Source organism: Vanessa tameamea, chromosome 10, assembly GCF_037043105.1.
Source record: "Vanessa tameamea isolate UH-Manoa-2023 chromosome 10, ilVanTame1 primary haplotype, whole genome shotgun sequence".
Lineage (NCBI taxonomy): Eukaryota > Metazoa > Arthropoda > Insecta > Lepidoptera > Nymphalidae > Vanessa > Vanessa tameamea.
This window is the reverse complement of record NC_087318.1, coordinates 934,792-947,869: the sequence shown is the minus strand read 5'-3', so window position 1 is coordinate 947,869 and position 13,078 is coordinate 934,792. Positions and strand designations below refer to the sequence as shown.

General features: G+C 35.7%; 2 protein-coding genes across 2 annotated transcripts in view; both read left to right on the top strand.

Annotated features, from left to right (window-relative positions):
• The window catches only part of LOC113395938 (dynein axonemal heavy chain 2), a 43,876-nt gene that overhangs the window by 13,887 nt on the left and 16,911 nt on the right, over positions 1-13,078 (top strand). Inside the window, exons 25-42 of the mRNA XM_064215982.1 lie at positions 80-350; positions 3,871-4,014; positions 4,607-4,705; positions 5,169-5,388; positions 5,796-5,958; positions 6,434-6,612; positions 6,741-6,933; positions 7,334-7,475; positions 7,848-7,985; positions 8,323-8,541; positions 9,424-9,667; positions 9,986-10,122; positions 10,213-10,368; positions 10,776-10,954; positions 11,041-11,226; positions 11,309-11,473; positions 11,707-11,819; positions 12,409-12,554. Coding sequence (XP_064072052.1) covers positions 80-350; positions 3,871-4,014; positions 4,607-4,705; positions 5,169-5,388; positions 5,796-5,958; positions 6,434-6,612; positions 6,741-6,933; positions 7,334-7,475; positions 7,848-7,985; positions 8,323-8,541; positions 9,424-9,667; positions 9,986-10,122; positions 10,213-10,368; positions 10,776-10,954; positions 11,041-11,226; positions 11,309-11,473; positions 11,707-11,819; positions 12,409-12,554 — 3,094 coding nt within the window. The remainder of the gene's footprint in view (positions 1-79; positions 351-3,870; positions 4,015-4,606; positions 4,706-5,168; positions 5,389-5,795; positions 5,959-6,433; positions 6,613-6,740; positions 6,934-7,333; positions 7,476-7,847; positions 7,986-8,322; positions 8,542-9,423; positions 9,668-9,985; positions 10,123-10,212; positions 10,369-10,775; positions 10,955-11,040; positions 11,227-11,308; positions 11,474-11,706; positions 11,820-12,408; positions 12,555-13,078) is intronic.
• On the top strand, positions 901-2,502 carry LOC135193451 (uncharacterized). Its single transcript, XM_064215981.1, has 3 exons — positions 901-1,045; positions 1,126-1,383; positions 2,220-2,502. Exons 1-3 carry the CDS (start codon positions 995-997, stop codon positions 2,373-2,375), a joined length of 465 nt encoding a protein of 154 aa, XP_064072051.1. The 5' UTR covers positions 901-994; the 3' UTR covers positions 2,376-2,502.

Below are 13,078 nucleotides of genomic sequence, written 5' to 3'. Positions count from 1 at the left end.
GTTAGTATTTATCTCTTTCGTTTTTTTTTTCTATTGTTGCCATATTTTTTGTATTTCTGACATAAATATAATAAAACAGTATGTATGCTGGAAAGAACGCAGTAGAAGCATGTCTATACAAGCCAGCTCCGTATTTGTTCAATAAGCTAAATCAAATGGTTGATAACTTGGATGGAATATTGCGAGCCTTAGAAAAATATCTCGAAACAAAGCGACAATTATTTCCAAGATTCTATTTTATATCTAACGATGATTTACTAGAGATTTTAGGAAATTCGAAGAAACCGCAACTCATTCAAGTTCATTTAAAGAAGTTATTTGATAACGTAAATAAAATCAAAATTGATAAGGTAAATTCTCAATACTCTAACTATTATAAGTAAAATATAATTATAAATTAAGGAAATTATTCTATTTTTTGTATTATTGTTTGCAACTTTTAAATTAAAATACAACGTAATACGGAATGAGTATTGTAAAATCAAAATACCTATAATATATTCCAATCGAAAAAGGAATGAAGATAAACAAACGTTAGATTTATGTATTACGTATTCCTTGCGATTTGCTAACAACTCGGCTATATTGTCTACTATGTTAGTAATAATGTTGTTCTTGATAACTATATATTTATTTATAATATAACTATTTTCCACTTAACTACTTATTCACTTTAATTTTACTTCTAAAGTTCCGATAATAGTTTCTTCGACATTCAAAACGCCATAATTTTGCAAATATCACAGATTTTTCAAGCTCTCGACCAATGATATCCTCTTGTCGTTAATATGGACTATAGAAGCCAATTTTTGTTGTTGTTAAAACTCGAAAAGTCAAAACTCGTAATAATATAATCTCTATTACTGTCACATTGACATTGCCAGTGACATTTGTTTTCGATTTGTTTAATTTTAAAATGAAAGGTTATGTTTAATTGCGGGTAGCAATTTATATTTATTTTTTAAATAAAAGTGTTCTCGTTGCCATCTTAAACATGAACAAAGAAGATGTCGTCAAATGTCATTATATTCCTTTAAGTAGTCTGGTAAGTTTAAAATAGTTTTATATTTATTATTTGTTTCCCTTTTTTGGGTGCAGTTTTTTAATTTTACTTAATTACTTTAGAAACGAGCGCTAAACTTACTAGAAACTCCGAGTAAACCACACGACAAACGCTGTAAAAGAAATCTTCTTCAGTTGCAAATGGACAAAAGTTTGTATGAGACTGATTTAAGGAGTAAGAAATGGAGGAATGCCTTCCAAATAGCTCTGCGTCGAGCTATCTACTCTCATGATTGGGATCAACTCGTCTATCTCTTAAAGAAATCACCAATATGGGAGCATGCTTCTAATAGAAGTGATGAACTGCCACTTTATATCAGGGTAAGTAAAAATATTGCCTTGTTGTATAATTTATTAACTTAGTATTTCAGTCGTGCAAGAACAATACTTACTTCACTCTACTGATTGTAAATAAATACATGAAAAATTCAATCTAATATCTTATTTTGAAATATTTGATACCATCATCAATTGAATGGTTATAATAAAAGTATATATTGGAATTATTGCAACAAATATGCTTCTCAAAAATAATATTTATTTTCATTTAATTAATATTAATTATCTGTATTTTATTTCATATATTTTTTATTAATATAATATTTTAAAATTTGATGAAAATAGTTTGAAAACTGTGTATAGAACTTAGTTCTTACAGAAAGTAAGTTTTTGTTGAGTTTATCAATTTAACTAAAAAATATGTATATGTAGTATATAAAATAGATGTATTTTTTTTAATAATTTATTTTTCCTTGATCTAAATTATTTTGAACTATTTTAGACTTTTTTTTAATGAAATAAAACTTATTTGTTTAAAATTGCTCTGTAATGTCAATAAATTGCATTATAAAAAAAGACAACATTAATCATTTAAATTATTTATAGGTTATTAATATATAGGTTAATAAATGAATACTGAATACCTAAATTATATAACTATAACCCAAACTCTGTTTAATTTTTTTTATAATTTATTTTATCCATTCTGTATAAGGATGAGTAAATTTTATTGATTCTGTTTCCTGATGATTAAAAAACATATTATTATCCAACTCATAAAGTTACTTTAAATAAATAAACTGTGTTTTATATAATATAATGTGTATTTATATGTATTCTATTTATGACATCTATATTATTTTATTTTGTATTTTCAGGCTTTAACAATACTTCTAATGAATCATCCAAGTGCTAAGTCACAGGAATTATTAAACGACTACTTGCACATGGTTCACTCCTGTCGATCTGATCAAGATAAAAAAGCTGTCATCAAATCGCTGCTCACTCTACCATACAAGATCTATGGTCGATAGTATTTAAAATTTAAGTTACATGAAAATTTTTATTTCATAATATTTTGACAGGCATTCACCTACTTATAGGTATGATGTCAGGCATATACACAATTATGTGCTATAGCTGTGGCTTAACTATGTTAATATTATTACATAATAAACATAATCAGCCTGTACATTTCCCACTACTGGGCTAAGGCCTCCTCTCCCGTTTGAGGAGAAGGTATGGAGCATATTCCACCACGCTGCTCCAATGCGGGTTGGTGGAATACACATGTGGCAGAATTTCGTTGAAATTAGACACATGCAGGTTTCCTCACGATGTTTTCCTTCACCGCCGAGCACGAGATGAATTATAAACACAAATTAAGCACATGAAAATTCAGTGGTGCCTGCCTGGGTTTGAACCCGAAATCATCGGTTAAGATGCACGCGTTCTAACCACTGGGCCATCTCGGCTCTTTAATTATTGTAAAAACTAAATTAAAATTTCTAGTCTGGGGAGCAAAACTTAGTCTTTATCACTTTTTGTACTGTTTTATGTTTGTATTTAATTTATTTTAGTAGCTATAGCACTAACAACGGGCATTCAAAATACACGATAAAAAGAAATTCTGTTTCTAGCATTCATTAGACAAATTGGTCTATACTCAAAACTGTACATCTATCTATTTGTCTTGGTGTGCTTCATGGATATGGATGGCATTGTGCTGCCTTAAAGATAAAAAATATTTCTCAGTATGCCTCTGTATAACGAAACCAAATCTGTACATGAGCCTTTATATATAGATTAATAGAAGTGTTTGTAGCATTTAAATTATTGTGATATAATTTATAAACTTATTGTCTTTACCAAAAATTGTAAGTGTGTAACACCTGATAATAAAAAACAACAAAATTAACATATTATGCTCAGGAAATCTTTTGGTGCTATCTGATAACCAACTCAAGCAATATGTATGCGTTCATTGGTAAATTCCAATAGCTCGATTCTCGGCTTTTCCGTTACCCACTTCCGTCCTTTTTCATTAAATCACATGCGTTATGAAAATAGTAGAAAAGATGTTATGCATAAAAAATGAGTGATATTAGAAATGAATGGTTCGATCTGTATACAATTCAAACTTTTCTTTGTGTAATATTAAGTACTTTGTAAACATTATAACTGATAATATATGCAGTAAGCAATGTCAAAACTATAATTTGTTTTCTTTTTTAATTTATAATTTAATTTACAGGATGTGAGAAAAGCGGAACTTCGACCCTTTTCTTCCCTTATTTTTTAAATTATTGGTACATCCCTGTACCCTCTAAACGGTCAAGTACCGGGGTGTTTTTTTAATTTGGATAGTTACGAACACATATAGTAAGAAATAGTGTTTGCAGTTACAAGATTACCCTCGCTTGCTGTAACAAAGGCATTAAATTAAGAAATAGGATTATATACTTTAGTCATTATGTCCCTATATTGTTCACAAATGTCTTATCACATCCAACATTGTAATATGTTCAGAATGCAATGGGCTTGCCAGTGGCTAAAGCGATGATGTCCGATGACGGCGAGTGTATAGAGTGGAAGTATAATCTGGTGTTGGATGGTCCGGCTGAAGTTTGGTTGCTTGGTCTGGAGCATACCATGAGAGTTGTGTTACGAGAGGTGCAGTATATTGAAATTCTCTATGTGAAAATCTCAGTGTCTTTGAATAAGTAGTCAGTGCTGGAGAACTATGTATAATAATAATTAGTATATAGTGTAAGTAGTAGTTCAAGTAGATAATAACTTAATATAGATTACAACATACAGATATAAAAATACGAGTTTATTAAAAATTAAATAAATTGGATTGGAAGAGCTACTTAAATAGTATCACTTATTTTAGTGATGATGATGTCTCTTACTGTTATGTTTCCCAATATGGCTAACTGCAGAAGATATGATTGTGCACAATTTTGTGTGAAAACTCTCTTTTCTTTCAATTCCATAATTCGATACGACGGCAATTCGAAACGATCGAAGAGTGTCCTCGGCCATTTCGGTACTGTAACACCTCGAACTTACGAACTCCGAGCTGGTACTGAGAGTTTATTGAAAGTAAACTCAAGAATTTGGTAATAGGGATTTGCAATCCCTTAAGTTAGATACGAGACGTACAGTTTTAAAATATATTTAGGATTTGAAAAATGTGCACGTAGAAGTGTAAGGTATAAACCAATTGTTGACAAGTTATTGAATAAAAATATACTTTTAGCAATTAATATTGACAAGAGCTGCATTAAGGAAATGCCGATATCAAAGAGAACAGTGGATCAACGACTGGCCAGGTCAGCTCGGAATTACCAGCAGCAAGGTGTTTACTGTAATTGTAAAATTTCGGTTTTCAGTGGTTATGAAGCCTTTCGAGCAAGCTCAATTGAGTATTAAATGCTAGTTTGTACAATTTTGTCTTGTAATCATTAAATTAAAATGGGATGCAAAATTGTGAGGAAATTATAAGCTGATTTCCTGGTTGAGAAAACTTATGCCGCGTAATTGGCCATCACATTAAACCCCAAACATAACTTTACTCTTTTCTGTAATGAAAGAGATCCTACGCTTATTAATTATGCGAAAGTCTTTGTTCTAAATAGATTTATTGTATTGTGTGTGTCAATGGTTATAAAAATGTGCTATCTTAAAGATTGAATAATTAAAAATTTGGAACAACAAATTTTGGAAACAAACAATGGAAAGATTTTAATTAAGCTTTGGATACATTAACAACAATATCTTTATAAGTTTTAAAGAAACTTTGAATTCCATTTATCTCTCAGATCCAATGGACTTCTGATTGTACTAGAACATTGTGTCGCTGCGACATAATGAAAGAGAAGAAACCGCTGAAGAAACTACGTAAGAAGCAGAACCAAATCCTGGCTACTTTACAGATGATGTCTAGAAAGGAAATCTCTAAGATTTTGCGTTGTAAAGTAAACGCGTTATGCGTTATTGAAATTCACTCTCGTGACACCGTTGAAAGGCTGTATAAGATGGGTTTGTACAGATACTAAGACATTATCTTTATGTAGATGCTAGTGTTTGCCCAAAGGTCGAAATTCGAGTTTTTTTATTGATAACACTAAAACTCGTCAAGTGCTAAACGAAAATCGTTTGACTGAAGAAAACGTCCTATACTGTTTTCTGTATGAAATCGGTAAAGATTATTTGCACTGTCATAGGGTTTTCCAAATTCTGCTACAAGTTTTTATCGTGGATTTTTCTTCTCCACATTGTTTTTCCAGTCAATTTGATGTCATCACCCTTTGAACCTTGAACTAGTGGTCCTCTGTTTTTTTTTTCTTCTCTTGGGTACCATTTGGATACTAATTTAGCCCTTTTCTCTTTTGTAATTCTGATTTGATATTTTGGACTAGTTTGTAAGCTAACATAAATGGTTCCAGGATGTATGTCAGTGTCAGCATTTGAGTGGTTCTCTCAGCTTAAGTTTTACTGGGATCGTGAACGCGAAGATTGCTATATCAGGCAAACTAACACGAACTCTATCTACACATATGAATACATCGGTAATTCAGGTCGTCTGGTAATAACGCCACTTACCGACAGGTAAAAAAAACTGCTGATGTTAACATATTTTTTGGCATAGGTGGTCGGACTTGCAAATGGACTACCCGATGGTAAGTAGTCACCAATGCTTATATAAATCGGCGCCGAATTTTTTTTAGCCATTCTTTACATTGCTAATACACCACCGAGCTTGGGAACTAAGATGTTGTCTCTTGTGCCTGTAGTTACACTGGCATATTGACTCTTCAAACCGGAACACAACAATACTAAGTATTGCTGCTTGGCGGTCTAATATATCATGATTGGGTTGTACCTAGCCAGACGGGCTTGCACAAAGCCCTACCACCAAGTATAAATCGACCATTGCCAAATGAATACCTGAACACATGAGACTTGAAACTATATCCTATGACCAGGACTGGCTGCGTTGCTCGCAAATAATATCAAAGGATTATTTTTCTATATACAAAAATATTATTCTCTTAAGTCTTATCGTATGGTAATTATTCCGTAGATGCTACATAACGCTGACTACAGCATTACACCTGTTCCGAGGTGGCAGTCCACAGGGTCCGGCGGGAACTGGTAAAACAGAAACAACGAAGGACCTCGGCCGAGCTCTAGCGAGATGGGTGGTTGTCACCAACTGTTCCGATGGACTCGATTACAAGTCGATGGCTAAATGTTATGCAGGTCTGAAATTTACGGAAATAAAGCAAATAATTTGCCCGTATAAATTATATTCTATCAATATAATTTAGCGGAATAAAAATTTTAAACGAATTATGCACCATGCTACTATGAATAACACACTTACATAGGTATAGCTCAGAGCGGTTGCTGGGGTTGCTTCGACGAGTTCAACCGTATCAACATCGAGGTGTTGTCGGTGGTAGCGCAGCAGATCCTGGCGGTGTTGCTGGCGCTTTCCCTAAACCAGAAGCGGTTCATGTTTGAGGGCTCCGACATCAAGCTCGATGGGAACTGTGGAATCTTCATTACTATGAATCCAGGGTAGGTATTTAATTTATAAATGTTTATTTTATTTGCAGTTACACTATATTTTGGAAACTGCCTTTTTAGAAAAGGTATTACTAATGCATGTATCATATTAAAAATGTTGACGCTTTAACTCCTTCATATCCCAAATCGATCCGTATCTAACTTGTAATAAAATTATCAGAACTGCTTAAGTCCGAACCCGGCGTTAAAATATAACTATTGTTAGACCTAAATCTTTATTGTAAAATTGGGAAAAACATATGAATTTGTAGGATTTAGAGGTTTTTTGTCTACTCTTATTTCCAACTTTCATCATTAGCTACCAATCAGAGTCGCTTGTCAAAACAGAGGCTAAAAGGTACAAATTGTTTTGTTATCGCCTATATACATATATCAATTTGACTTGTTCCAGCTACGCCGGGCGAACAGAGTTACCTGATAATCTAAAGTCAATGTTTCGTCCCATTGCGATGTGTGTTCCAGACTCGCTTATTATCGCTGAGAATACCTTGTTTTCGGATGGGTTTACAGCTTACAAGATAAATGCTAAAAAAGTAAGTGTAGTATTGGTTCAATAGGATTATTCCCATACCCTACACATATGTATTTGGCATCTTAGATTAGGTACTCCATTCGAGTTGTTCAGGTATAATACAGAAGACTAGTTAAAAAAATGTTATTCAATATAGTTTCAAATGTACGTACATTTTATTTTAAATAGGTAAGCGGACTGGCAAATAGGTCAGCTGATGGTAATTGCTCATCAACGTCCTTAGAAATTGGCACTGTAAATAATAAAACCATCCCTTATATCGATAATGTGCTACCCGACTTTGGGAACTTACAAGTTACGGTAGAATATGTCATAAGAGATCTTGCCCAAAGCCTTACTACCTACCAAGTAACTCCATGGTACCTCCTTGCAGGTATTCACATTGTATCAACTCGCAATGCAGCAGCTATCGAAGCAGGACCATTACGATTTTGGTCTGAGATCTATGGTCGCATTGTTGAGATACGCCGGAGTTAAGAGACGTGCTTATCCGAACTTGCCAGAACAAGAGGTCTGATATAGGTTCTTGTGTCTCATTAGGCTTAAACATTTAGTTAGTCTTTGGTGTCACTTATTATAGAAATTGTCTGGAGTATATAGTTTTTTAAGAACGATGGGATTTATTATTATTACTAGCCGTTGATCCTGCGCCTAAACTCTTTCCGATCACGTCGGAATTGTCTCATAGGATGAGACGAAGAAATAGAAAAGTAACTTGTGAAGCACGTATGCACTATAATGTGCCCTGCGTAGTTTGCTGGTCTTCCTGAAGATTGGCCGCTGTGGCCATAATCGGTTTGGATGACATAATTATACATAACTGTCTATCAATATTTTCCTTTCCACAGATGGTGATATTAGCTATGAGAGATATGAACGTGGCTCGCTTGACCTCTAAGGATGTCCCTCTATTCGATGGCATAATGCGAGACATATTCCCCGACGTTGAGATCCCGACCCTGGACTATGAAATGCTAGAGACAGCCATATCAGCAGAAATGAGATTGCTGACGTTGCAGCCGGTGAGGGCTGCGTTGCATAAAGTGATACAGACTTATGAGACAAAGGTCAGTAAATATATGAATTTTACGTCAGATTATCTGTATGGTAGGTTTGTTTTATGATAGTTGTGTGACTTTTGTGTTTCTTTTTCTTCTAAATAACTTGTGAATACTTGAAACCTTTAAAAATAAACGATTTGTTTTCCTTATTTAAATTATGTGATTAATGTTTTATTAAAAATATTACTGTCGGTTATCATCATACTAACTACTATACGTTAGTTGTAACCTTCTGATACGTCATTAGTAAACCAACGGTAGCTTCTGATACACGCCATGTTATTATCCTTAAGTAAATTAATCGTTTCTTGCCTACCCAAAACAATATTTGTATATTACCGGACATTGCATTATATTTATATTTCTTAAAACTTTTAATTTTAATTTTAGTCAATAAAATTAAACTGGAGATTAGCCCAAAGCAATAACATATGAAGATGAAGAACAGCGAAGACCATCCTGGGGTCATGTTATTTTAAACGCTTTTTTATCAATTTTACATTTTTATTGTTTAGGCCTCATTCGATGTCGTCACATCAAATAAAAAAAAAACTTATTTTTTCTATTTGGGCATATTGTATAATATAATGGTCAATCTTAGGTCCCCGCCTACTTAACGAATTACCCACTGATGTACGAAACCATATTACTCGTGGTAACGTTAAGAAAAAACTGAAATCATACTTTTCAGTCAGTTATGATAATTTATACACATGTTCAACTGGCATTAATGTTCTGTAGATATCGTACCTCTAAAATCTAATTCTTTGTTAACATTTATTACAAATCCGGGTGATTTTCTGATGTATTTCTATAATTATTTTGTTTTTTAAACTTTTATATATAAAAAAAAAAAAATTATATAATCTTAAAACGTGTGTTTCCCAGAACTCTCGTCATTCCAGTATCCTCTTAGGCGATACGAACACCGCTAAAACAGTATCGTGGAAAATGCTAGCTGCGACCCTCAGTCGACTGCGACGGGAGAACGTGCCGGGATTTGAAAACGTACAAGTTTATCCAATGAACCCAAAAGCTTTGACGCTGGGAGAATTATATGGAGAATATAATTTGGCTACAGGGGAATGGAAGGATGGGGTACTTTCGTCTATTATGAGGACAACTTGTCAAGGTTAATAGCACATCGTGATCATTAGCTCGACCACCTATTTGATCAGGTCGACCTGATGATCTTCTTTGTACCTTATATATTATTCATGTTCAGCACATTTCTCGAAATATAACATTGATCTCAACATATAACATCTATTTATATATATTATCATATTTCCTAATTAGCTTTAAGCTTTTAAATTTTCTCATAAAATTCCATCTCAATTTTCTGGTTTCGGCTGTTTGTATTCACTTGTATCCTTCAGCACTGTTCGGTTCATTCAGTTTATGAATATTGGTTTCATGTTTGAGTGATCCTCTTAATTCGTTCTCTCAGATGAGTCTCCTGATCAAAAGTGGATAATATTCGACGGTCCGGTCGATGCAGTGTGGATAGAAAACCTAAATTCTGTGATGGATGATAACAAGCTGCTCACACTCGTTAATAGTGAGAGGATATCTATGCCTTCACAGGTATTATCTAATATACAAACTTGATGGTCGATGCTTGAAAAAATGCTTGTAAAAGTACGAGGCAAATTGCTCCAAATGCAATGATTTCAGGTGTCTCTATTGATAGAGACGCTAGATTTGGCCGTAGCTTCACCCGCAACCGTATCGCGAAACGGCATCGTGTACAACGACTACAAGGATTGGGGCTGGTGGCCCTTCGTTAACTCCTGGCTCGAATCGGTCAGCGACCTGGAGTACAGGGAGATGGTACGGACCAACGAATTGTAATGAATCAGAATATTATTACATAGTTTAAATAATATGTCACAGCTGGTGTTGTTTCCATTAGTAGTAACTTTGTTCGGATAACTGTCTTTTTATATAAAGGAACCTACTGATGGTAAGTGGTCATCACCGCCCATTAACATTGGTGCTGACAGAAATATCAACTATTCCTTAGAATACCCAGATGGTCTTGCATAGAGCCCACCGCTGAGTGGATCTACACGACTACTCGTATAATTGTGCTGACTGCATCTTGGTCTAGTGGCCGGATATAACGCCGCAGATCCCGAGTCCCTCGTTTCGAGTCAGGTCCAGGCTCAGCTCAGGCCGATAAAGAGTTATTGGTGCTCGCGCACTCGTGCACCACACTTTAGCCGGCGCCCCCGCAGCTGCGGCGCCTGTTCGCGGGCACGCTGGGCCCGGTGCTGGAGCTGCGGCGCCGCCTGCACGAGGGCGGCGGCGTGCGCGCGCAGCAGCTGTCGGGCGTGCGCGCGCTGTGCCGCCTGCTGCCGCGCGCCGCGCCCGTGCCGCCCGACGAGACCTTCGCCAAGATGCGGTTCCTCTTCGCGTGAGTCGCCGCTCCGGCCCCGCCTGCTGCACCGTCGGGCCCGACGGAATCGTAGCACCCGCTGTGCCCCCTTTGTACCGTTTCAGTTTGGTGTGGTCGGTGTGTTCGACGTTGGACGAGGAGAGTCGCCGCAAGCTAGACAATTGGGTGCGAGAGCACGAGGGCTTGTTCCCGCTGAAGGACACGGTGTACGACTACTACGTGGACGAGAGGCTGAGAGAGTTTAAACCTTGGGAGGATAAGTTGCCGGATAATTGGAGATACAATCCGAGGTGAGGTCGTAGCGGGGATGACGAGTTGGAGGTGAAACTGACCTCTAACGTACCGCAACTTACGCGTAATTTCGATTTACAGCTTAGGCTTCCACACTATCCTGGTCCCGACGGTAGATTTTATTCGAGTCCAAATAGTGGCACTCGAGGTAATCCGCGGGGGCAATGGTGTGCTGGTGAGCGGACCGACAGGCTGTGGTAAAAGTTGCTTGCTCCAGGGCACCCTGGGAAGTTTGGACCGAGACAGGTAAACTTTAAAATTTCGTACGTTAGTTGAGTTTACTGCCCCCGATAGTATTACGATCCTTTTTCTTGGCAAATTGACCAATGTCGATTTTTCTCAGTTAACTGGTTATATATAATCTTTGCAATTTTGGCACCTGTACAAAATTAAAAACAATACGTTTACGTTTATGTTAACGAGTAATGTTGTATAAATATTTATGGTTTGTCTGAGAATTGTGCATCTTTGTAATTTAGATATAGCACACAAGTGATCAATATGTCAGCACAAACGACGGCTGCCAACGTGCAAGACATTATAGAAGCCAGGCTCGAGAAGAGAACCAAGGGCAATTACGTTCCCGCCGGAGGTAACCCAGGATATGATGAATATTATGCTGTTAAATAGCACATTTAGTCATTGACAATTTCACAATGCCCATTTTGTGAAGACTTTTATTCAGTAAATCAATTCACCAAGTGGTAGGTATTTGTGTAAGTATGTCGTACCGCCCACTTATCAGATATTCTATTGCAACTCCGCAGTACTTAGTATTGTATTCCTTTTTAAATGATGAGTCAGCCATTGTGTAACTACAGGCATGAGGGATAGAGTATCTTAGTTCCCAAGGTTAGTGACGCATGGGCGAGGTAAGAAATGGTTAATATTTTTTACACTGACAATGTTTGTGGGCAGTGGTGGCGGCCGATTTGCACGTCTGCCTAGTTATTCTATAAAAAAAAGTGTATAAGCGAGGCAGATAAAATTCAATTTGAATGTGGGTTAATCTACGGGATGGAAAATTCGCTTATGAAAAAAAAAATAGCTTTGATTTAATTTAAGCCTTTGAGTATTATTTACGCACGGAATACAGAAATCTTTTTTCGCTGTAAGCGTTTATAATTAAATGATTTAAGGTTCACTAAATAATATTAATATAAAATTAATGACTTAACTAGGTAAAAAGCTAATAGCTTTTATGGATGACATTAATATGCCGGTGCGGGATGAGTACGGCTCCCAGCCGCCCTTGGAGCTCATGCGGCTCTGGTACGATTACGGGTTCTGGTTCGATCGCCAGAAGCAGTGGAGGAAGAATGTCAAGGTTCCGATTATAAATAAGCAATTAGATAATGATAATTGGGCAGCACCAGTATTAAAATACCCGATCAATTCGAGATTTATTTCATTGCATGTATTAAAAGTGGACCCTCAACTATTTGGTTGTCTCCTACATCCATAGCACGTATTTAGTCTTTTGCAAACAAGTCAGCAATTTTTTTGAGGTCACATTTTTTAATTTCTCTAGCACAATTGTAATTTATTTTTAAATATATTTCTAAATTTTAAATGATTTCGTACGGATATCCCCAACCGCTCGTTGCTCGTGAATTGATTATTGTCATTATAATTCCAGCCAGCGATCTGTCTAACCTTTTCTTCTGTACCGTTACAAGAACTAATATTTACCTCCGACGAATTTATTTTTACTATACAAATTATGAATAATAAGGTAGAGTTCGAGACTCTAAATTATCACAGTACTCTGCAGCTCTATTACAGGTGTCGTAATCGTAATGAGACTAGAATAAGTAACATGTTTTAAATGTTCTATTATTACATATAATT

What these genes read in the sequence shown, in the direction of transcription:
- LOC135193451 (XM_064215981.1), top strand. Translation starts at nt 995, where the DNA reads ATGAACAAAGAAGATGTCGTCAAATGTCATTATATTCCTTTAAGTAGT. An exon ending in ATATTCCTTTAAGTAGTCTG is followed by an intron (nt 1,046 to 1,125) that starts GTAAGTTTAAAA and finishes TAATTACTTTAG; the next exon opens with AAACGAGCGCTAAACTTACT. An exon ending in AACTGCCACTTTATATCAGG is followed by an intron (nt 1,384 to 2,219) that starts GTAAGTAAAAAT and finishes TTGTATTTTCAG; the next exon opens with GCTTTAACAATACTTCTAAT.